General features: G+C 39.0%; 2 protein-coding genes across 2 annotated transcripts in view; both read left to right on the plus strand.

Moving 5' to 3' along the window:
- LOC141595216 (chromatin structure-remodeling complex protein SYD-like) overlaps positions 1-6,891 on the plus strand; it is a 35,896-nt gene extending 29,005 nt beyond the window's left edge. The window contains exons 31-33 of the mRNA XM_074415185.1: positions 56-286; positions 471-3,063; positions 6,776-6,891. Of these exons, the coding sequence (XP_074271286.1) occupies positions 56-286; positions 471-3,063; positions 6,776-6,891 (2,940 nt within the window). The remainder of the gene's footprint in view (positions 1-55; positions 287-470; positions 3,064-6,775) is intronic.
- An 80-nt stretch (positions 6,892-6,971) lies between these two features.
- Positions 6,972-16,887, plus strand: LOC141596873 (uncharacterized). The gene is made up of 21 exons (XM_074417142.1): positions 6,972-6,983; positions 7,843-7,954; positions 8,119-8,211; positions 8,385-8,474; positions 8,624-8,743; positions 9,220-9,330; positions 9,537-9,647; positions 9,857-9,967; positions 10,176-10,286; positions 11,041-11,160; positions 11,417-11,488; positions 11,582-11,701; positions 12,580-12,696; positions 12,849-12,959; positions 13,371-13,484; positions 13,836-13,952; positions 15,358-15,462; positions 15,671-15,766; positions 15,970-16,110; positions 16,253-16,321; positions 16,479-16,887. The coding sequence occupies exons 6-21, from the start codon at positions 9,246-9,248 to the stop codon at positions 16,652-16,654; spliced, it is 1,776 nt and encodes a 591-aa protein (XP_074273243.1). The 5' UTR covers positions 6,972-6,983; positions 7,843-7,954; positions 8,119-8,211; positions 8,385-8,474; positions 8,624-8,743; positions 9,220-9,245; the 3' UTR covers positions 16,655-16,887.
- Positions 16,888-26,212: the final 9,325 nt, after the last annotated feature.

The following is a 26,212-nucleotide window of genomic DNA, read 5'->3' on the forward strand; positions in this document are numbered from 1 at the left end:
GTTCTCTGGTGCATGCGGCTATCATCCACTCACCTTCTATTCTTTTAATCTGAAGGCCACATGGAAGACGCTTGTCATGGAGCATGGAGGCGATAAGTCTGAAGCATTGCCACCTTTTCCCTCACGTCTTGTAACAGATGATGATTTGAAGGCATTCTATGAGGCAATGAAGATACATGAAGCTCCTACTGGTGATGCTTCTTCTAGCTCTGGGGTGAAGAGGAAGGGTGGGTATGTTGGCGGCTTTGACAGTCAACATTATGGAAGAGGCAAGCGGGCTCGAGAGGTATGTAATTGAATGTTGGTGCTCTCCACATTGTTGTCATGATATCAACCCATCCCTTCCAATTGCTCTTTTTATTTTATATTTTTGGTTAATGGAACAGTATTTGCAATCCTGTGCAAGACCCTAGGCTTCTTGCTTACTGTTGTGCAACTTTTGTTTTCTGAATTTTCTGTGTTTCTTTTAGGTGCGGTCTTATGAAGAGCAGTGGTCAGAAGAGGAATTTGAAAAATTGTGTCAGTCTGAGTACCCTGAAACTATCAAATTAAAGGATGAAGAAGCTAATGTGCCCCAGCCTTCAGAGAGTGGTCAAAAAGCTATCAAAGTAGAGATACCTTTGCAAAGCCCACAACCTGCTCCTCCCTCTTTTGAACCTTCATTGGTTGTAAAGAAGGAGGTTACCCCACCAGTTAAGAGAGGTCGTGGACGACCAAGGAGAACACCTTCAGCTGTCCCTCCTGTTGGGGTTAGTTTTACACGAAACACTATTGCAATGTGTGAACCTGAAAGTCAACCACAGAAAGAGATTACTTCGACCGTTACAGATCAAAGTAGGCTAGATTCTAGTGGTAATTCAGCAGTCACAAAAGATACCAGTGGAGGAATTCGACTGGGTGATGCAATTTCTCCTAAAAGACAAGGTCGAAAAGGACAAACGTGCCAGAACAATATATCAGGGGAGCCGGGGACTGAAACTATTAGGCGTAGGGGAAGGAAACCTAGTTCTGCTTTACCTCCTGTTCCTACTGGATCACCGGTTCAGGATCTGCGAAATGGTGAACAGCTTAAACAACCATCTTCAGATACATGTGTATCTGTTAATGCTAGTCCCAAGGTTACTTCAGACAACACTTCTGCTGATGATTCTCGTGGCTCACTTCCCAAATGCTCAGAAGGTTCTGATATTTTAAGTTCTAAGGATACAAAACCCTATGAGCTTGCTGCTGACAACAATTCCTTTGACGCGTCTTTGGAAGCTGCCGCTTCTCCAACACATAAAGAAACAGCCAAACATGAGGCTCTATCACACAGTCAAAATACCCCTGTCCAACAACATATGGTTATGTTAGGTGGCACATCAGTTGAGAACCCAATACTTAATGAGAAGCCTGTTAAGAATGTCATATCAGATTCGTCTGCTGTTAACTCAGCCCCTCGGGAACCTCAGGCTTCTGCTGGTTCTACTGTACTTTCTGTTGGTGGAGGCATACCTCTATTAAAGGCTGATCTCCCTAAAGACAGTCCTCAGCCTGCTGCTTCTAGGTCTGAAGTCCAGCCTAGCTCAACTACTCCGAGGACCAGTAGAAGACAAAGTGTGAAGCCTCAGAATGCAGCTGAGCCAGCTCGACGCAGAGGTAGGAAACGGGGTCCAAGTGTGGCGGCTGATTCTACTCTGCCTTTCGTTCAAGATCAAAATTTGCACGAGCCTTTAAAGATCACGAGTACAATGGTCACACATGTTGCACCACCCACTAATATGGGTGCGGTCACTGTTCCTGTTACTCCTCTCATTTCTGTCTCGGGTCCTCAGACGGGTTCTGCTGCTGTAACTGCGGTAAGTGGCTCAGTGGTTCATGAAAGTGTGGGATTTGTCTCTAGTGATCCAAGTAGTTTGCAACCAAGTCCTGTTCTGTCTGGGGCTGCCAATATTTCCTCCAACACTCGGAGAACTTCTGCTGATTTGCAGACCCAAGGTCAAGCCCAAAGAGATAAATGTACAGAGACAGCACCACGCCGACGAGGAAGGAAAAAGAGTACAGTGTCACCAGTTGGTCTTGATCAGTCAGTTGGACCGTATACATTTTCAAGGCAACCTGATGGAAAACATGGAGATTTAGCAGAGGGTAAAGTCATTTCCACACGAAGCAGGCAGGTGAACATTTCTCAGCCTCCAAGCACCCAGGGAGACGTACATTCAGCAACTCCTTTTGCTTCATTAGCTAGCAGGGATTCAGTGGCAGTTCCTACTCCTTGTATTCAGCAATCTCCCTCTATCAAGGCTGTTGGAATTGGTAAACCTCTGGATACAAGGCATACTAGTACACTGGAAGAGATGAAACAAGTGGTTCGCCCAGCAGAATTTCCACCTATATCGAGCAAGGGTAGAACGAATGTAATTGTACTGGCTTTAGATGCAACTTCTCTTGATGTAGATCCCATCGCTGTGGGTGACAGAAATATGCATGATAATAAAGAAATCTGTAATCTGCAAAACAGATCCACCCCAGGTACTTCTATGTTAAAACCTAAATTTTCTAGATCAGAGGTCATTCATGCTACTGGGCAAGAGGTTGCTAAGCTGGATGAAGAACTGTCTGCACCTCCTGGATTTGAAACATCAAGATTGTGCAAGTCTGATAACGTGGTTACAAAATCAGGGGAAAATAATGGTTTGGGAACGGCTGATTCTCCTGATACTAAAATGGGAACTATTGTGTTGGGTTTGAAGTCTGCTTTTCAGAGTAGTGTTCCTAGCTTCGGGTGCAAAAATATTATGGAGAAAGAAGAGATTTCTAAAATCCACTCTTTAAAAAATTCTGGACAGGAAACTGTAGTTCAAACGCTCCCTGAAGATTGCTCAGCAATTGTTGATGCTGCTACTGACAAAGTGATGTCATGTCAGCCAGAGGAAGATATGTTAGCTCCTCCTGGTTTTGACATCCCTCAGCAGCGCCTGACAGAAAAAGTAGCTGCAAAAACTTTGGCATGTGATGATTACCAGGCGTCTGATATGCTGACTGAATCAGGTGTCAGCGTCAGAGTAGAGGAAGATTGTCGAGGTATGTTATATTTTAAAAACATTTATTCTCAATGTATTAAAGAAGAGATTTTCTTTGAGGTATGCTGAGGTTCTGGATTTATCTCAAAATATGCCTTAGATCTGGGAGGCTACGACTAATCCAAATTCCAAAATAGACCTGAGGTGCCTTCTTTTCAAATTGCAATTGGGTTGACCTGTTGGTGTTTAAACAAGTAACAAAGGATATAACTGCTGTAATTTGAGTTGAAACAATTCACACCCCAGTTATATTCCCACTTAATTGTTTTCTCTTTCTAGTCTTCCATCGTCATAAAATCCACCTCATCACTATGACTAATCAAGGTGAACAAGCATTGCAAATTTCCAGCTAACCAATGAAATAAAGAAAGGATTGAATTTTGTTACTATAATATTTACTCCTTTTTCTTGAGTTAGCCCCCTTAAGGCACGAATTTTAGAAAACTGAAAATTTACAGTTCAACTTCAACCCTTTACCTATCCCTTTAACCCTCTCCTCACATTACTGTCAAACACCATCCCTTGATGACCGCCACCGCCACCCTCACCCCAACCCATCTTCTCTCTCTTTAGTACCACCACCGCCGCCGTCATCCCCTCTCCTTAACCTCCTCACCCCACCCTACATCCCTCCCACCACCACCATCACCCCAACAGTCGCACCAGCATCCACCTCTCAGTCTTCCTCTACGTCGTCACCTCTCATCCACAGCCTCATTCGTCATCTATGGCGTCCTCAAAAACATCGCATTGGTGTGAAGTCCTTGGTGGTAGTGGTGGTATAGATGCAGATGTATGGTGGTGCAAAGTGCTGATGATCCACCAACCATTGGGTCCAACTAGAACTGGGCTGGCAGCGGTGCGATGTGGCGCTTGTTGGGGGCGGTTAGGTATTGGGGCGGTCACTGATAGTTGTTAGGGTGGGGGTGGAGTGGGCTGGGGTAATTGAGTGAGAGATTAGAGGTACTAACTTTAATCCTCTATTTACTAAATGAATAGGTGAAACTCCCATTTTCCCCGCCTAAAAAATATTTCCTAAATTAGGCTAAGTATTTGTAGCATATACTATAGGTATGATGACTTATAAATGGGCATAATTTTTACATGTAAATATTTGCAAGATTCAATATATTACATTCCCTACAAATTTATCTATAGTCTTTTTATGATACGGAAATTCTTTTTTTTTCTTTAAATAATTTTACGATAATTTTTTTTTTGACATTTTATGATAAGAAGTTCGGCTAAAAAATATGTCCACCGGCTCAATTTAAATTTAAAATCTGTAACGGGTCTAAACAAATTACCTCATTATATTTTGGACCACAACAACACACTCGAAGATTATACGGTTACACTCAGTGTATAGAATCTTCTATACACCACTAATAAAATCTTCTATGGAACACCACTAAAAATAAAATTGAATAACATGAGTTAAATGGCCAAAACTTTAAGAAAAGTAATAAAATTTAATATAGGAGAGAGAAATAATAAAATAGTAAAAGGAATAATCCGTTTTAGGAAATAGGGAAGAATATATAGAATAGGAGGGAGTATTACTAATAGAGGCGACATGTGGAAGAATCTCTTTTCTACTAAAAGAATAAGAGCTCTTTAAATTTTTCCCGCCAAAGTGAAATGTTTAATGATTGGTCCTTGCTCCTCACATTATATCATATTAATACCACCTAAGTGAAATGCTTTATGATTGGTCATCACTCTTCACATTATATCATATTAATTCTATACCATGAATATGAGATACTACTACTAATTTTTAATTTGTAAACACACATTAATGAGATATTCTAATTTTGATATACATGTGGTACTACATTAATAATACGTATGATATGAGACAAAATATTATGCACAATTTTTTTTTCATAATTCTATTTTTCTGTCTTTTGATACAAAGGTACTACAAGTTGACTATCTCCTTTTGTCAATTTTTTAATTTTATTGTATAATTAAGTCATTACTTAAGGTTATTCTTTTGGTTAATGTAATCGTATAATATTATTATACGTAATAGTGAAGTAATTTATATAATTAGGTACAGTTAAAACATCAATACATCAATTTTATCTGGTATGAAAACTATCTAATTTTCTCTATTATATTGCTTAAGCATGTTTACCAAACTATAATATTTAACGCCTTTGTAAATTATTATCTAAAATACCGCGCATTTGCGCGGGATCTACACTAGTGAGCTTACATTTAATTATGTTCTTTAAGTTGGGTAATGCCGTAATGGGGAGGATTAACAAGGATTAGTGAGTTTAATTGATCTTATTAGGTGTAATAAGGAGTAAGTATATCATAATGAGTGGCATTTTCTGTAATTAAAATCTTTCAAAAGGATAGAATGCTAAATTTTGACATGAGAAGTTGTTAAAATAGGGCTAACTGAAAGAAAAATCCAGAACATTGTGGGGCTTATTCAAGAAAATGGAGGGAGTATCTTTTAGTTCAGAAGTAACACCCAATTTCCTTAAAAATATTAATATTTTTCAGTTTCTTTATATTTATTCTCTAGAGGTTCTTAGTTTCTTACTTATTATTAACTTAGCTCATTGGACAACTTTGGTAGTTTTTGACAAAACAAAGAAAGTAGTGTTAGGCAGTTTTGACAAAAAAACCCCCAAGGAATAAAATTTGAACCCACTATGACCGGTAGAAAAGATGGGCTCTTGACCTACTAACTAATGTGCTAGACTAATCCCATCATAAATTAATACTGGGATTTTCTAAGTTGAACAATTTTTTTTTGTGGAAAAGAACGTTTGACTGATCAATATTTTTGGCTGCATGTTCGGAAATTCTAAATTTGTTTTTCAAGTTAATCGGCTTTATGACTCATGTGGTTTACAAAAAAATTGTTGCATTTTGTACTTGTGGCCAAGAGTCACGGTTAGTGGAAAATTTTGGACTGAGTAAACTTTGACTGACCATAACTCCTGCCAGTAGTAAAGAAATTCCTGATTTTTTTTTCCAAACTCACCTTCTTTACGTGATATTTGTCTTGAAAAAAAAGATCACAACTTTCTGAATTTGTAGCCAAAAGTTATGATCAATAACCTTTTTTTGCACAAAAGGGAACGTGCAACTTAGAAAACTAAATAGTTTAAGCCTTAAGGGTACAAGTGAGAAAATCTAATTAATATTTACTGAGTTTGGATAATCTGTTTGCCAATTTAGAATATTTTTTCTTTCACAACCATCGTCACATCAACTAGCCTCCCTATAACTATAGTATTTTTTATATGGGCGTTAATTAGACCTATTGGTGCTCTCGACATAGGAAGTCTCGCAGGTTGATTTTGCCAAAAGCTACGGTAGTTTCATGTGGCTTATGGATGGTAAACTAGTGTGATGCTGCCATTTTTTCCTGGTGAAACTCACGAAAGCATTTTTAGTTAGACAATTGCTTTCTGTACTGGTATTATTGTAATTCCCTTGGTTAATACATAAAACTATCTTTGAATTAATATTCTCATGCATATACATCCTAGAAGTAATTATATCTTGGGAGTTTTTTGCTGTCTCTTGCAGCGTTAGGTGATCGTGACACACATGATATTTGCGGCACACCGACAACTTCCAGTCTAATGGAGGTATGGTCAAAAGAAGAAAAATGTATGTCACATAAAATAATTTGAACTACATGTGTTAGCATGATCTCTTAACTTGTTATTCTATTGCAGAGCCTATCAGCGGGGATAGTGGACATGATGCTTGTTATACTCCCCTAGCAGTCTGTGTGATGGATTCTGAAAAACCCAATAATAAAACACAAACCATACATTTTTTTCCCGCCTAAACACAACTTGACCAAATCCCATTAGCCCACTAACCAATGACCAAATAATTTTTTTGGGAAGGTGGAAGAATATTTAAAAAGGAGATATTGTGTGGTACTTTTGTAAAGGCAATCAAAAACATGGCGGAGGGGCGCATCTAGATGTCTGAATTGTTTACGATATGATGTATTTTTTCAACTTTCTATTAATATTGATTTTCAAGTGAAATTTATTTCCAATAATTAAAATCATTTGTGTTTGTTGATTTTTCTGCAATAAAAAAGACATTTCTCTTCCAAGCCTTCCAAGTAGAGTACTAGAGGAGTAGTAGCAGTTAATCTATAATATCTCGTTTTAAAGATAAGATTGCCCTTGAGAGTAAGAGTTAAAGCATCTAGCTCCTCTTTTGCCTACTATAATTGATACTCCCTTGAGACCCTCCGATTCTTTGGAAATGGCCCATTTACTTTATGCACAAGGATTGAGGTTGTGAATTGGATAGCAGCAGGTTTTAAAGATAAGATTGCCCTTGAGAGTAAGAGTTAAAGCATCTAGCTCCTCTTTTGCCTACTATAATTGATACTCCCTTGAGACCCTCCGATTCTTTGTCTCACCAATAAAGTAGGAGGATTTTATGAACAAAAACATGCTTAAAATGGAAATGGGGCAATTCTAAAGCATAGGCCGAAAATAAAATATGGAGCAATTTCTAAGAATCAGAGGGAGTATTAATTATTTTTCTACACGTCCTGTTTTCCATTTTGGGTTATCTATTAGTAAACTTTCTATTCTTTCCTTTCTTAAAATGTTATTTGGGGTGGTTATAGTTTATATACACCTTTTGTTCCTTTGTTGTTGTGCAAAACAAACTAGGAAGTTTGTTTTGGACAGAAGGAGAACTTGATTGAAATAATATCTCTTCTTTGGGAAAGTTGAAAAGGTGTGGCTGATTCATCCCATGTTGCTGTACAGGACCTGGCAGCACTGAACAAAAATTGGTTGATTCTTCTACTTCGCCTGTTGAGGATCCTAGCAATGCAGAAGCTACAACTTTGGAATTGAAAGAGCAAGAAGAGTCACATGGTATGATTTTTGGTGTACAGTATACAAGACACATCATATCTTTGGACTTTGGTAGCTTTGCTAATTCTTCGTCATGCTGAAACTTTCCTAGAATAGATAAGAGGATGGGTAGTGTTACAACTTACACGGTCTCTTGGTTTGCTTATTCTAATATTATATTGCAGGGCCTAACAGTGGCGATACTGTACATGATAGCAGTGATGCTACAATAGTTGTCTGTGTGCTGGAATCTGATACTGCTGCCTCTTTGGAACTTGGTAAGTAGCGACCAGAATGTGTGCTTACTTTGTTAAGTTTTTTTTTTCTTCTCTATGTTTTCGATGTCTACTAAGCGTAATTGTCTCATTGAGAATATTTGTGGCAGTTAATCAATCATATATCCCACTAAGGGAAAGTTAAAATGATGTGTCTGATTCGTTTTCCTCTGCAGAGCCTTGCGATACTGTACAAAATCCAGTTGATGCTTCGACATTGTCTGTTGCAAATGCTTTGGAATTGAAAAAGCGACAAGAGTCACATGGTATGATTTGTGGTTCTTCATAGAGTAGTCACATTAAATAATTGGTGGCCTTTGCTTATCTGTGTCACTCGATATTTACCCCAGAAAAGAAAGAGGATAGACAGTATCGCATGCTCACTTAATCTTTATTTTCTATAATTATATTGCAGGTCCTGACAGTGATGATATTGGACATGAAACTACTGATGGTCAACTAGCTGTCTCTGTGTTGGATTCTGATACTGTCGCAACCCCAACTTTACACTTGAATGGAAAAGAGGACACTTGTGGTAAGACATCTGAATGTCAATATATGATAATTGGATGCTTTAGAATTTACAGAGCATAAAGAGTCGCATTTATATTTTGTGGTGCTTTGTATACTAGACACGGCATCTTTGATTCCTCTACTAATTCTGCATCTCATTATAACTACCCAGAGTAGAAAAGATAGTGGATAGAGTGATAGACGGTAATGCACAAAGGTTACTGTATTCACTTAAACGGCCTATGAATTGCAACTCGATTCACGCATGTAGATTCACTTGAATTCATGTTGGATACTCCTAATTAAGCAAATTACTAATTGGCGTATATCCAATTTCAAAAACTCAAATGTTTGGATATAGAGAAAAATAGAAAGTTTGATGTCTAGTATGCCTTTCATGGAAACAGCACGTGGCTGCCTATCATGAATTTTTCCCACCAAGGGAAAGTTACAGAAAGGGTTACTGGTCCATGAATCCATCTGGATGTTGCTCTGCAGGACCTAGCAACAATGAACAAAATGTGATGGATGTGTCCACGGGATGTGTTGATAGTCCTTGCAATGCAACCACGTCAGCTTTGGAACCGAAAGAGAAGGATGAGTTGCATGGTATGATTTTTTGTGCATCACATACTCAACACGTCAAGTCTTTGGTGGTCTTTGCTAATTGTGCGTCACACTTTGACCATCCGTAGAAAAGGAAGTTAGGACTGTAGACGGTATTTCAGGGAAAGTGCATGTAGCAGGTTATCATTAATCTCTCCCACTTGGGAAAGTTAAAATTGATGGCTGATCCATTGGATGTTGTTTTGCAGGACCTTGCAACACTGAACAAAATGTGGTTGATGCTTCCACTGCATGTGTTGAAAGTCCTTGCAATGTAACCACATCAGATTTGGAATTGAAACAGCAGGAAAAGTCTCATGGTATGGTATCTGATGCATCATTTACTCGATACATCATGTCTTTGGTGGCCTTTGATAATTCTGCGTCAGTCTAATGACTGCCCTATTGAAGTAAATTAGGAGTGTAGACAATATTTAATGGAAAATACATGTTGCAGCTTATCACTTATCTCTCCAACTGAGGGAAAGCTAAAATGGGGTGGCTAATCCATCTGGCTGTTGCTTTGCAGGACCGGCCAACAGTGAACAAAATGTGGTTGATGCTTCCACTGCATGTGTTGATGGTCCTTACAATGCAACCACATCAGCTTTGGAACCGAAAGAGCAGGAGGAGTCGCATGGTATTATTTTGGTGCATCACATTCTAAACACGTTATGTCTTTGGTGGCCTCTGCTAGTTCTGCTTCACACAATGATTGATTAAAAGTAGTTGTGTAGATGGAATTTTGTGGAAAATGAATTAAGCAGCTTATAAATAATCTCTCCCAGTAAGGAAATGTTAAAATGGTGTGGCTGATCCATCTGAAATTCTGGGATGTTGCTCTGCAGGATCTGACAACAGTGAAAAAAATGTGGTTGATACTTCCGCCTCATGTGTTGATGGTCCTAGCAGTGGAACCACATCAGCTTTAGAATCAAATGAGCAGGAAAAGTCACATGGTATGAATTTTGGTGCATCACATGATAAACACGTTATTGGTGGCCCTAGCTAATTCTGCATCACCCTTTAACAAACCCCCTAGAGAAGAAAATTAGAACATAGACAGTATTTCATTGTCTCTTAATTTACCTATTCTATTACTGGTCCTTATGGTGGTGATATTAATGCTCCCCTTGCTGTCTGCGTGGTGGATTCTTACACTGTTGTAGCTCAAACTTTGGAATTGAATAAAAAAGATCTTGGTAAGTAAATAATCGAATGCCTGCTACTTACTGTTTAAAGTTGTCTTTTTATTGTTACTCAATAATTACCATGATAAAGGTCTGGCGCCTCAATATTGATTTAAGGCCGAGACGCCGAGTTATCACGGTTTGGATGTTCACCTAGCCACATATTATTGCATTTTGAGATGATATCGACCCCAACAACCGATACCACAATGGTCCCGAAAATTAGATTTGATATTATCTGGCATGCCTTTTACGGAGAATACTCGTGGCAGTATATTATCAATAGTTTCTCACTAAGTGACAGTTAAAATGGTGTGGATGTTGCGTGCATGTGTTACTCTGCAGGATCTGGCATTGGCAACGCTGAACAAAATGTGAATCACATAACATATGGGAGTCTTCTAACACCATGGACATGTCATTCTAGTCATGTGTCACAGTGTCACGCTAACTGCCTTCGAGCAGAAAGGAAAGGGAATAAACAGCATTACATGTTAATCTTATTTGGGCGATTACATTGCAGGACCTGAGAATGTAGGCATTGGACATGATTATAGTAAGGCTCCCCAAGCTGTCGGTGTGGTCAATTCTGATACTGCAGCAACCCAAACTTCGGAATTGAAAAAAAAAGGAGACGATCTTGGTAAGTGAACATCAGAATGGCGATTGCATTCTTTTTCAAGTAGCCATTTCCTTGTCACTTTCATTGTAACTACTCCGTATAACTCTACAAGACATAATGGTTTGGCATGGATTACATAGAGAATATTTGTGGCATATAATCATTAATATATCCCGCTAATGGGCTGTCATGATCCATGGTTGAATTTTGCCCATGTTCTGTACAGCATGTCAACACTGAACGTAATTTGGTTTATGTTCCACTGAATCTGTTTCAGGTCCTTATGATGCAGCAACTTCAGCTTTGGAATTAAAAGAGCAAGAAACGTCACATGGTGGTAGGATTTATGGTGCATCCTATCAAACACATGACTACCCTAGAATAAAAAAGAATGAGAATATATATTATTTCATGGTCTCTTAATTTGGCAATACGATTACAGGACCTAACAGTAATGACATTGGATGTGATACAAGGGACGCTTCAGTAGATGTCCATGTTGGGGATTCTAGTACTACTGTAGCTCTGACTTTGGAAGTGAACGAAAAAGGAGATTATCTTGGTCAGTAAACATTTGATTGACTGCTAATGTGCCGCGTACTATTTTTAACGCCTTTTCCTCGTTATTTTCATAACTGCAAAACATGTCTGGCATGGCTCGGTTAAGAATCATTTTGGCAATTAATTCTTATTTTCTCCCAGTAAGGGAAAGTTAAAATGGTTTGGCTGATTTAATGTACTTGATGCTCTGTAAGGCGTTACACCACTAAACAAAATGTGGTTGATGCTTCTAATGCTGCAACTTTGGAGTTGAAAGAGCAAGAATTGCTTTGTATGATTTTTGTTGAAACGTATGCTAGGCACGTCGTATCTTTGGTGGCTTTGTGTCACGGTCCGAAACTTTGAGTCGGGGCGTGACGCGCATCCTTGTCTAAACACTCGACAAGAATGCAAGCGAGAGCGTCAAACACTAGTGTTTGTCAAGCACTAGTGCATTCGTAATCGGTCTCGGGTTGTGGGTGTCGGAATCCTAGTCTCGATCGACACACACGGGCTTGTTAGTGAAGTGAAGGCAAGAGTCGTTCACAAGAAAGCAACAACAAGCAATAAGAAGGCAACTTGGTGGGAAGTAGATTTTGATTGACTAGTACTCCCCAAAGAGGGAAATTTGATAGTTACATCCTGGTAGCAGGAAACATTGAAAGTGTAGAATAACGATATACCTATTTATGGAAAGAAAAGCTATGCTAACTATGCTAAACTAGGAAAGTATTTACTAAAAATATACAAAAGGAAATGAAACTACATAGCATAAATAAACCTAAGGGTTCGAAGTGTGCGGATCGTCACACTTTGCTAGTTTTGCATAACACAAACTAATGTACAGAAGAAATATAAGACTATAGTACATTGTCTCATAATTTCTCTACTGTTTTACAGGGATTGACCATGGTGATATTGGACATGCTATCCGTGATGCTCCTCTAGCTGCTGGTGAGGTTGACTCTGAAACTGCTTCAACAACTTTGGAAGTGAAATTAAAAGGAGAGCGTCTTGGTAAGTAAACATGTGAATGCCTCTTCCGTACATTTTTCATCATTATGTTCTCTGTAACTGCAAAATGTAATTGTCTGGCATGCCTTTCATCAAAACTACTTCTGGCAGTTCACCGTTAACCAGTCCTGATTCAGCTGCTTGTTTCTCTTCAGGCTCTGTCAACACTGAACAAAATATGGTTGGTTCTTCCAGTGCGTTTGTTGATAGTCCTTGCAATGCAACCCTTTCAGTGTTTGAGTCGAAAGAGCAAGAAGAATCAGTGGGTATGATTTTTTGCTGCATCTTGATTTAAAAATGTTAATGTCTTTGGTGGCCTTCGCTAAATCTGTGTCACAGGATAGAACTCTCGAGTTGAAAGAAAAATAATACACATTATTTTGTGGTCTCTTACTCCTTGTTTGGGTTGGGAGGGTACGGGAGGTAAGGAGAAGTAAAGAGAAATAGGAAACCCATTGTTTGGTTAGTGATTTGGGTTAAAGAAAAATGGATGGATCTATTCTCCATCCTACTACCCAAATAGCCTTCCAACGTTGGAAACTTTGGAAGTAAAGTTCGATAGCTCCATGTATCTTCTTGCCCCTCCTGCCCTCCCTGTTCCGCCCCGAGATCTCTCTACTCTCTTTCGCGCCTGCTATTGTTTCAAAATAAGCCCTAAATTTTTATTCTTATTGTAGGGCCGGATAGTGGTGATACTGGACCTGATACTAGTGGTGCTCCCCGAGCCGTCTTTGTGGTGAATTCTGGTACTGCTGCAGCTCCAACTTTGGAATTGAATGAAAAAGATCTTGGTAAGTAAACATCCAAATGTTCACTGCTTACTATCTGCCAGTTTGTCTTTTCATCGTTAGTTTCTTCATATGACTGCCTCATTTTGGTCTGGCACTCTGCTGTATATATTTCTACTAGGGAAAGTTAAAATGGCCTTGGCTGATGAATGCGTTATTCCTCTACTGGGTCTAGCAGCACTGACATAATGGGGTCCATGCTTTTACTCTATTTGTTGCAGGTCCTTGAGATTGTCATCATGTCTTGAATTAGTCTTGGTTTTGTTGGCAAAACCCAATGCTGCTTAATTTTCACTTCATGTAAGTGAAGGAAACATTACAACTTAATCGAGTGAGTTGTATGCTTCTTTTCAGGTTCAGAACCTGACAATGTCATCGCTGACCCAGATTTTCCCAGTGCTTCTGTGGTTCTAAATTATGATGCAGCAGAAGAGTCAGTTTTAGCTCCAAAGGAGAATCAAGAAGCTTGTGGTACTAAAATTAATTTACATAAGCATCTATTTTCTCACCATGTTTTCTTCTTTCATTTTTCATTCCTAGTTATCCTTGAAATCCGTATTTCTGTTTTAACTTTGTCATCGGTTTCTAATGGCAGCTAACTTTTAATCATCACTCTCCCTTTTCTCAGTTTCTCTCTCATAAGTCATGGCATGATTTTTTCATATTTCATGGGTGTGACAGGGCTAATTATAGCAAAGTAGCAAGTGATAATTGCATAAACTCCCATGTTGGTTCTGATAATATGGCAGAGTCAACTTCCATGTTAAAAGAAAAAAATTGATAGGCATGGTATATTATGTACTAATTTTACTTGCATTCCAATCGAATTTGGGATGTGCTAGTGTATGGATAAGAATCTCATTTCGTTAGATATTGCACTACGACATTAACAGTGCGTAAAACATAGATACTGAATGAAGGCAATTTGAGAGAAGTGGTGGAAAGTCCAATCATGAAAGTAACATAAACCAGTCGGATGACGTAATAGTGGTAGTGGTAGTTGCAGTTGTAGGAACAGTAGAAGTAGCAGTATTCCGCAGGGCATTGATAATAGCAACTGTAATTCAGTGAGAATACCTTGCGGTATCGACTGTGATTGCAAGAATGGTCACAAGTTGTGTTAGGGTACATGATATTGTTGCGAATGTATTCATAGCAGCGGCCTGTTTTTTCGGGTCAGATGTACCTGCTGTATCGGTCATCTATTGGCCTAGGGCTGGCGGCTGGCCGTGTCCGTCAACTATATAGCCATGTATTCGCTGCATCAGTATCAGCTATTTTCGAAAGGTCCCTTGACAACAAAATATTGGCACTGTAAGTCTGTAATAGAAAATTCTATATCGGCTGATATCATTTTACCAAGCCTATGTAGGAGTACCTTGTAAGAACTAACATTAATGATGAATTTTTCCCTCCCTATTTTTCGTAGTTGTTGAAAACGAGTGTTATTAACTGGAGGGAGAAGATGACAACTCTCACCCAAATAAATTTAATTATTACATTTTGGAAACTAAATAAGGATAAGATCAACGAGAAAAAGTGTTTGCTTTGACATTACAAATGGGAAAGAGGGAGGAACAATTGAATATGAAGAACGCTGATGCATATATCTAGTAAACACTTGAGTTAGTTGGTTGAACCATTAGGTAATATTATTGTTTTATATTTCTTTGACTGAATCCCAAATTGTTTACAGAAAGATATATATGTAGAATACAAATATCGTTAGGTATTTGGTGTTAGAGCAAATCAATCAAGGAAGTCGAATTTTATGGCAGGCCTATCTTGAGGGCTTTTATGGCAACTTGTCATTAATAACACCCAGAAAGGAAAAGGGGAATTGACATCTGACTCATGTGTGTGTCTTGTTCTGTAGGACCTGGCGGTACTGAGCATAAAGATGCTCGCAGTGCACATGTGGCAAGTTCTTGCAATGCAGAAGCTTCGACTTTGGAATCAAAAGAGCAAGAAGAAACACATGGTATGTTTTTTGTAACTTCTTCAGTTACGTCTTTAATTGCTTTCAGTGATTAAATTACCTCATCTTTTGAAACATATTGGAAGCCCTTGAGGTACTGGGATAATGTTGTTGTAGGTGCTTTGTGACTTAACCTAATCCTTAATTATTACGAGAAATATTTTGAACGAACAACTATAAAAGCATAATCGAGTGAGTTGCATGTTCTCAGGGACTGATGATTGTAATTCTGATCTCTGTCTTGAAGTTTCAAGATCTGACTCGGGGGAGGATTCAGCTTTGGCTCTAAAAGTAGGAAACGCTGCCGGTACTGAATTTATTACTGTGGCAGCTGTTTCACTGCTTTCACAATTATTGCCTTGTACCTCCATTTCCGCGCCATCTTTTCATATTCTCAATTTCAGTTTGTAGCCAGCATAATATTTGCCAGTTGGCATATGCCTTTATTGCTTGATTAATATGCGTACTTGATTATTTTTGTACAACTTTTTAATCCTGGTGTTTTCCCAGTGATTGACAATTGCGATGTTCAACGTGATGCTGTTACTTCTCTACCATCAGTTATTGAGAGGAATGATACTACAGAAGCCAGTATTGTGAGGAATGATACTACAGAAGTCTTAAATACAGAACCTCTAAATGGTAGATTATGTAAATCCTCTTATTCTCTTATACTCTGATTCAGATAGGATCAAAGGAACATTGCTTTTTCTCTATAGGTTGAATAAACCAATGCACTATTCAAAATGAAAAAGCTGAAGTCCACAAGAGTAATGTCGATGTTTTTTTACAGGCACCATTGGTGACCTTACCCAAACCGATGCTGCTTCAACTATGGAACTGAAAGTAGAAAAAACTAATGGTAGTAGTCTATGTTTTTTGTTTACTTGATGTTCTTAACTTTGATGTAGCCTTGAAGAGTGTCTATTTTTAATCAGTGGCCTTTGAAACATTTATACGATACCTACCTCCATATTCTGCACTTGTGCGGGCTCAATTTTGTATGACATGTAATGCAGGGCGTGGCGATGGTGATGCTGAAAATGCGCATTATGATAGTGAAGCTGAAGTTGTTACTGGAGACGATTGCACGGCTTCCCATGTTTTGGATTCTGATACTGTGGCTGAGACAACTTCTGAGACAAAAGTGGAAAAAGATGGACACGATATGTCTAAATCAGAACCTTCTAGTTAAAGAATTGGTGGATAAGCGAGCTGAACTTGCCTGTATATCGCTTTCAATTTTCATAGAGTAGATTTTGCAAGTAGTAGCTAAAACTGCATTAAGAACATGTGATGCAATGATTCCCAAATATGGGTAAGTATTAAAACGTTGCACTTGGTATTTAAGTAACCAGATAATACCCCTCGCAAAACGTTCGGTTTAGCAATTTCCAGTGATGTAGTAAGAAAAGCCATTTAATCGCAGGTGTTCCATCGTTTAATATTGTGCTGTAATTTATATATGTGATAGCAGAGTCAAGAAATTCTCAGAATATTTCAGTTTAGGGAAACAGCCTGAGAAATGTCGGGATTATTAAAAGTAGCAAATGACCCTTAAAAATCTTGAAAATTGGTGACAATTAACTTCAATATATATGTGATTTCTGAGTAAAATTTAGTGAATTTTAAAGCACACTAACTATTAGATTAATTTGATATGCAAAATTGTTCAGAAAGAATAACTCTCACAGTTCTGCTGTAAATGTGTGAAAATTGTAACTGATGACCGAAGGACCAAGTCAATGATCTGAGGTTGTGTTATTAACTACAGCACAGCAAAGAATTAATACACCCTCCCAGCACTAAGCAAAGGAAAACTCAAGCACACAGCCAAGAGTTTTGGTTTTAGAACTCAAAAAACTGGTTTAATTTCAAAGATAGTCTGTCTGTCATTGAAGTGTATTCCTTAATTTATATAGGTCAAGGACACCGGAAAATTACAACGTTCTTAAAATCCTAAGGCTCAGAATGGCCTCTTAGCTAGGATACAAAATAACAGACATCTCTTACAAATTGAAAATGAGATAAAAGACAATAAAGCAAAAAGCATAAAGGACATTTCAGGTTCCTTGTTTGATTGTGGATGTTAACGGGTTTGGCTTGTTTGTAACTCTAGTCTGTTGACTCTCATATAATGACGTCCTCACAAAACACCTAAAATCCGAGTCCAAAAAAAAAAAAAGTTGGGAGCAGTTGCTTCAATTTGATCACAGGTTTGTTAAATGCTGCATGATGCTGTCTTCGTTTAATTTCTGGACTGAAAAAGAACTAATGTTAATTATTTACATGATGTTGCCTGGACTTGAAATTAAGCTGAACCTGATGTTTAGCCACCATGGAACCCTTCTGCCATTGACTTGGACCTTGTCCAAATGACTGAGCCTGAGCTTGGACTAGTTGAATAAGAGATGGTTTGAACTCCTGTTCCAACCTCCCATTCTTGAATTGGAGTTGTCCTCAAATCCCCAGTCTCCTCTCCATCAGAAAGCTCATGGTCTCAGGTCTCAACATTGAAGGTGCCATGAACCCCATATTCTCCTGATAGACTGATCTTATAAGCATTAGGCCCAATCTTTTCAATGACTTCAAAAGGACCATCTGCCCTAGGTATCAACTTATTTTTCCTCTTCTCAGGAAACCTTTCCATTCTCAGGTGTAGCCATACAATATCTCCTGGGTCAAACCCTCTTGCTTTCTTAGGCCCTTTCCTGGCCTTGTATCCCTCATTGGCCTTCTCTATTTGTTTCTTGACCTGAGCATGTATCTGTTGCATTTGTTCCACCCTTTTCTTGGCATCATAGTTGACTGAACCCCTCTTAACTAGTGCTAGATCAGTTGGCATCGATGGATTCTCACCATAGACAACTTCAAAAGAACGTTAACCTGTGCTGCTAGATGGAGCCCTATTGAATGCAAACTGTGTAGGAGCTAATTTCAGATCCCAGTCTCTTAAGGACTTAGCACAGTGCACCTCAGAATCCTCCCAAGGGTCGTATTGGTTGCCTCAGTCTGCCCAGTTTTCCCATCAGTCTGTGGGTGGTGAGAAGTATTGAATAGGAGCTTAGTTTTCAGCAGCTTCCATAGAGTCCTCCAGAAGTGACCCATGAACTTGGTGTCTCTGTCTGATACAATGATTTTAGGCATCCCACGAAGCTTGACTGTCTCCTTGAAGTATAAATCAGCAACCCCAACAACATCTTCAGTCTTTGTGCAGGTAACAAAGTGTGCCATTTTATTGAACATGTCAATGACCACAATGATAGAATCCTTACTCCTTTGCGTCCATGAAATCCATATTGATGTCTTCCTAAGGCCTGTTAGGGACCGGTAAAGGAGTGTTAGGACCTGTCTGAAAGTAGGATTTAGACTGCTGGCAGGGTGCACCTTCTGATAACATTTGCACATCACCCAACATTTTTGGCCAGTAGAATTGATCCTGCAGGATCTCATAGATTTTCTGCATCCTAAAGTGTTCAGCAAGGACTTCCCTTATCAACAAACCTTAAGCTCCCCTTGGAATGCATAGTCTATTCCCAAGGAACAAGAAACCATTCTATGTTAATTACTTTCTCCCCTTCTTAATTTGGCCTTTTTTTGGGTGTAATGTAAGAGAATATCATTAAGCTCAATAAAGTATGACAAGCTACGATATTATCATTATACATTACAAATACAATTACAAACTGGATTGGATAATTACATTGATCCAGTTCACATCCTTAGCATCTATATCCTGATTTGGATCCTATATCTCATCATTCCGGTGACTTGTATAACTCAGGCCTCATCAGGACCCCTTCAAATCGTGCCTTATTACTTTGTTGCCAGATAGCATAATATGCTGCCATAATTGCACCTAAACACATCCGCTTCTTCATCTGAGACCACTTCCTTCTTCCTAACCAGATGATACCCTTTCTTGTGGGGGTAGGGATTCGAAACTTCAAACAAACTCCTGACAATACCAGTCTGGTGTAGTCACAGTGTTGAAACAAGTGGGAAAAAGTTTCCTCGACAGCTTGACAGATGCAACACTCAACATTCTCACTTATTCCATGTCTATAAAGCTTCTCCTTAAGATTTAGAGGATTTATGAGTATGAGCCAAGCTAAGAACCTATGTTTAGGCAAGCTCTATGAATTCCAAACAAGCTTTGCCCAACTTACCTTCTGTGTAACACCCGAGAATTTTCCGTTTTGGCATTTACAGTTTAATTAGCCATTTTTTTATTTTATTTGTATTTAAAATCCGGTTTTATAAAAATGTGGCTTTATATACATGTATAATAATTTTATTGTTGATAAAAATATCGGTCTTAAGTTTGTAGTAGGTTTGAGACGTATTTTAGTGGTATATCGACTCAATTTAAGTATTTGGGCCTAGTATGACTAATGGGCTTTACCCTACTCCTTACTCTTCTCTAAACCTATGACATAAACCATAATACCTCCTTTCTCCCTCAAAATTTCAGCATACATCTTCAACCACAAACACCATCCAACCACCATTTTTACACAATCTCCCTTACAAACCTTCAAAACTTCAAAACTCACTCATTTCTCATACGAATCAAGTCATTTTCGCGCCAAAATCTTCCTCTTTCCGTCCTCCATCTTTCTAGGTAAGAAAGGAACCGACTTTCTTCCTATATAGTTGCTGCCGTCCCATTTTATACTCGGTACCCACTATTAATTTCGGTTCTTAGTCTTAATTTGTGTTTTCTTATGTTTAGAAGAAGGTTTAGTTGACCCGAAAGTGGATTCTTGCAAGTTAGACGATTCCATTAGAGATTAAGGGCTTAATAAGGTAACGGTGATAGGTTACTCGACATTATATTGAATTTATGTGTGTTTATGTGGTTGTTTACTCTTTTAGTGAACAAAGTTTACATTTTTACTTGTGTTTGTGCCATTGGTGTATGTGATGGTTTTATATAAGATTTACATGGTAAATTTATGTAAAGTTTGTGTCTTTAGCTTCCTTATGAAATGGGAATGAATGTGGTAATTTAAATGGGTGAATATCGTCTTTTGTATGCTTAAAATTTCGTCTTAAGACGATATAAAAATCTGCCAAAACCGTGACTATGGCTGTGACCAACCATGTTTGAGCTCAAATTTCATGTTGTTCTTATTGTCGATTTGAGCTAATTTGTTAGCACCTATCTTGTGTACATATACATGAAGGAATTGGGTCATTTGTTTGGGTGAATTCCGTCTTGTTTCATGCTTAAAAACTCGTCTCAAAATGGTTGCACAAACTGTTTTTGTACCATGGTAAAAGAGCTGTCCAAGCCGAGTTGTGGGACTATTTTGGGTCAATTCTTCTTGTTGGTTTTAGCAAATTGGTTAAATTCCATCTTAAGTACATACCCATGTATGCATTGATTTGCTTGTATGGGAAAAATACCGTCTTATTCATGCTTTAAAATCCGTCTTAAAGCCACCTTTAACCCTCACCCGTACCGGCCTGGACACCTACTATACCTGACAGGGACAACTTCCAGCACCCCTGAAACTATGATAGTTAGATCAACGTTGAAAAATTAAGTGGTTTAGCTACTTGAAACACTAGATTCGGAGTCCGTATGAGTAAATGGTGCCCGTTTTACCGTTTCAAATTCTATAAATATATATCCTTTGTGTATGATGGTTGCTTATGTTTTTTATTCGTATCATGGCTCAAGTTTTCCCTTGATGACTTGTATATGCTTATGGGTGGTTCGGATTTTGGTTTGATTACGTTTTGCCTCGTGTTTCGTATTAGTTAATTCAATTGTTATCAGTTGTTTATACTTTGTTCAAGTAACATGTAAATGTGAAATAAAATGTTTATTGTAACACCCCTAATTTCCATAATATAATTCTTTAATTTTATTTTCCCATATTTCATATTTTATTTTCCGGGAAAATATCCGTCTCTTATCTTTTGGGCTCGTTGGGCTCGAAAACGGTGAAGACCCGCTCCTTCCTTGGGTCTCACATGATTTTTGGTGTAGATGGGTAAGTTTTGTGCTTAAGCTTGAAATAAACCCATGAGCTTCTCTATATATATGAAGGGAAACCAAACCCTTGCTTTTCTTTTCTCATAATTCTCAAAACCCTAAACCTAATTTTTTCTCCTCCTCCTTCCTCCCTTGTGCCGCGCGTTTCTCGCCTAGGGTTTCGTGCCATCCTCTCTTTTCCTTCGTTCTTCATCGTTCTTCGTGCTTAGATCGATCCTACTTCTTGGATCTATCTATCTTCTTTGTAAGTTTTATGTTTTCGTATAGTTTTATAGTTTTTATAGTTTATATATATATATATATATATATATATATATATATATATATATATATATATATATATATATAGTTAGTATATTTATTAGATTCGTTATCTTTGGCACGTGGATGATTCAATAAAGGCGTGGAGACTGCACCTGGAGAAGACGTTTATATCGTTGAAGACGATCTCTAGAGTTTAATTGCGTAATAAGGTAACTAGGTGTTTCTCTTTTAATTGTGTTTATGCCAATTGATGTAATTAATATGATTTAATGAATGTTTTGTATGATTAGTACATGTTTGATTGTTTATTATCATGTTAATTATGTTTTCGCATGTTTGTATATATTTCAATGCATTAATTATATATCGTATGTTGTTTATATGTTTATTATGGGTGTCATGAGCGTAATTAGGGTTTCCGAATCAAACCTTAGTGGCGGCATGATGGCGGCCAAGAGTTCTCTCCAGAGTTATAGCTAAAGCTAGTATAACCTTGAAGATGATTCAAGTGTTATAGCTAAAGTTAATACAACTTTGGGTAGTTACTCTAGTTATGGCTGAAACAGTTATAACCTTGGAAGTATGAATCCAAGTTATAGCTGAATCTACTATAACATTTAAGTACGAGTTAAGGTTATAGCTGAAACTAACATACCCTGAGATTATGGCTCAAGGTTATGGTTGGAACTAGTATAACTTTGAGTTTCGTGTCAAGGTTATAGTTGAGGTAAGTATAACTTCAAGTTATATGTGTTGAATTTATAGTAGAGGTTACTATAACCTCGCATCCAGAGTTTGTGTTATGGTTAGGATTACTATAACATTGAATGGTTAATGTTAAAGTTATAGCTGGGGTGCTATAACATTGGTCGCTTATACTTGTTTCATATGTTGTGTTGTGTTCAACGTGTTTTGTTCTTGTGTTGCTTATGTCTTTGGTTACTCGTGTTCATATGATAAGTAGGATGGTCAGTTATACTATCCTATGAGTTGAGTCGTGATGTTGTTCACGCATGTTAGTCTGATCGGTTATCTTTGTGCATTTGTTTGTTGGCTGGTTGAATAGGTGACGGTAGTATTAGTTATATACTATCGGAATGAACAAACGCCACCCGTTGATGCAGGATTTATTTTGGTCTATGTTCGGGGGTGGCCAGATTCATCAGTTATACGTTCTGGGTCCCGAGTGTCGTTCGGTGTACAGTTATTGCATCGAGAGGTCTGGCCAGGTCTTAGGCATATAGGCAGTGGTGATACGCTATACATAGTATTGTGGAGGCAGTGGTGATACGTTCAACACCGATGGAGGCAGTGGTGATACGCTCCGTCAGTCAGAGGCAGTGGTGATACGCTCTGACAAGTTAGAGGCAGTGGTGATACGCTCTAACGGCCGTTCGCTCTATTCGCTATGATTTGTTGCTAGCTTTGTGCCTTCTGTTTCTGTGGATTGTGTGTTACCGAATTCGCTATGCTTTGATGCTAGCATTGTGCCTTAAGTTGTTAGGGGTCGTGTGCTATAATGGTTACTAGTGTACATGGTCTAGTTCTTGCATATGGTTTAGGTTTGCATGATTCCGTCTAAGATTGATAAGTCATGGTAAGCTTTATTGGGTTTTCATGAGTATAGATGATCTCACATGTTTACTGGTTTTACATTTCAGTTGTTATTGATTGTTAGTTATATTCAATTGTTGTAAATATGGAGAGCATCTAGTTACTCCCGACTGATTGTCGACCCCCTTCTCAAGTTGTTAAGGTTGAACGCTTGTTGCTGACTGGTTGATGCTTGCTTGGGGAATGTGCGAAGCGAGCTTAATAAAAAATAGGAGTTTGCTTTTAAGTTTTAAGAACCCTTTGAATAATGTATTAGTTGTTTTGGATTTAGTAGCGAATCGGATTGGTCAGGTGTTTCCGCCACCTTGACCCTTTTATCAGTATCGTACTCTGATATTTACTTTATATAAGTTTTTCCTTTTGTTTTATAATCCGGGTTGTTACAGTTGGTATCAGAGCGAACACGCTCCCAACTCTCGCTTAGTTGATGACTAAAATAAATGACCTAGTTAACAAGTGAGAGTAAATAGGGTAGGAACCAATAGGATTTGTTGGTTTTCTTATGTTTGTAGAATGTATGAGTAGTTGTTTGGAGTGGTACTTAGGTTCTACCACTTATAATGATATTTCGTTCTTGCAGATGGTGCACAACGGAAATGGTGAGTCTGATGCAGATCGCATCAGGAGACTTGAGGCCGCTTTGGCATCTAAAGCCGAAGGTTTCACTAATCACCTCAACAACAACAACAACAACCATCCGCAACAGACTGTGTTTGATCGCTTTGCTCGTCTCCGTCCTCCGACTCATGATGGTGCAAATGATCCTACTGCTTTGGAGGCTTGGATTCGAGAGATCGAAAAGTTGTTCCTTGCTACTGGTTGTCCTGAGGATCAGAAGGTGGATATTGCCACCTATTATCTGAAGGATGAGGCCGACAACTGGCGGGCTCTTGCTAGAGCTGGTCTGGAAGTTCAACCAGGATATGGTTGGGCTGTTTTCTCTGAGGCTCTGAAGAAGAGGTTCTATCCCGAGGAGATGCGCTGGCAGAAAGAGCAGGAGTTCCTTCGTCTACAGCAAGGTTCCATGACCGTTAAGGAGTACACCAACAAGTTCGTGAAGCTGTCACGTTTCGTTACTTCTGTGGCTATGGACGAGGTTTTAAGGACTCGTCACTACGAGTTGAATCTAGCTCCTAAAGTCCGGAATGCCACGTCTGGTATTCCTTCAACTTCTTTCCAGCAGGCTTATGATCATGCTCTTAGCATTTATGATTCAGTACTTGCTACCGAGGCTGAGGAGGGTGCGAAGAGTAAGTTCATGAAGAGGCCTTATTTTGCGCCTAGTTCCTCCCAGAAGAAGCAGAAGTTTGAAGCTCGTTCGTATGCTCCGTGTGATCAGGGTCAAGCTAATAAGGATATGGTTTGCTTCAAGTGTGGAAAGGCTTACCACCCGGGTAAGTATTATGAGACTGGTAATCCGATCACTTGCTTCACCTGTAAAGCTCCGGGACACAAGGCTGTTGATTGCCCCCAGAAGCCAAAGTTTGATGCTCCTAAGGCTGATGCTCCGAAGACTGGACGCGTGTTTGTGATGAGTCGTGCCAAGGCAGATGCTAATCCAGATGTGGTTACGGGTACCTTTCTCGTTCACTCTTTATCTGCTTTTGTTCTTTTTGATACGGGTGCATCAATGTCTTTCATATCCGAATCCTTTTCCGTCCGTGCTGGACTTTCTTCTTCTTCATCCGTTCATACCTCCATATCCCTTCCTACGGGTGAGATTATTTCTTGCTCTGTTCTTTTCAAGGACGTACCTGTCAGTATTGCAGGGGCGATCCTTCCTGCCGATCTTGTCCAATTCAAACTCGGAGAGTTTGATGTGATTTTGGGTATGGATTGGTTATCTCGCTATGACGCTAGGTTCCTGTGTCTTGATCAGAAGATCGTGCTTAAGAGTCCTACAGGTTCGAGGGTTTCTTATCAGGGTGTTAGGGTTACACCTACGGTCAAGTGGGTTTCTGCTTTGAAGATGGTTAACATGGGTAGAAAGGGTCATCAAATCTATCTGTGCAGTGTTCATGGTATTTCAGTTGAGCCTAAGTTAGAGCATATCTCTGTGGTTAAGGAGTTTCCCGATATCTTTCCTGAGGATCTACCTTGGTATTCCTCCTGAGCGAGATGTAGAGTTCTTGATTGAGTTGCTACATGGAACTGGTCCCATTTCGAAAGCTCCATATTGTATGGCACCAGCTGAGTTACAAGAACTTAAGAAGCAACTTGAGGAGATGATCGATAAGGGTTTTATCCGACCAAGTGCTTCGCCGTGGGGTGCTCCTGTTTTGTTCGTCAAGAAGAAGATTGGTAGTATGCGGTTGTGCATTGACTACCGTGAGCTAAACAAGGTTACTATCAAGAATAAGTATCCTTTGCCGAGGATCGAGGATTTGTTTGATCAGCTCCGTGGTGCAAGTGTGTTCTCTAAGATCTATCTGAGGTCTGGCTACCATCAGATTCCAGTTAGGAATAAGGATATTCCTAAGACTGCGTTTCTTTTGAGGTATGGCCACTATGAGTTCGTGGTGATGCCGTTCGGGTTGACGACATTCGGGTTGACGAATGCACCTGCTGTTTTTATGGATCAGATGAACCGCACTTTTAGTGAGTATTTGGATAAGTGTGTCGTGGTGTTCATAGACGACATACTGATTTACTCGAGAGATGAGCTGAACACGAGAGTCATCTTCGTGTTATCTTGGAGACTCTGCGTAAGCAGAAGTGGTATGCTAAGTTCTCGAAGTGCGAGTTTTGGCTAAGGGAAGTTACCTTCTTGGATCATGTGATATCTGGTGATGGAGTTATGGTCGATCCGTCGAAGATTCGAGCTGTGGTCGAGTGGGAGAGTCCAAAGAATGTGAACGAGGTTCGGAG

This window comes from Silene latifolia, chromosome 8, assembly GCF_048544455.1.
Source record: "Silene latifolia isolate original U9 population chromosome 8, ASM4854445v1, whole genome shotgun sequence".
NCBI classification, from domain to species: domain Eukaryota; kingdom Viridiplantae; phylum Streptophyta; class Magnoliopsida; order Caryophyllales; family Caryophyllaceae; genus Silene; species Silene latifolia.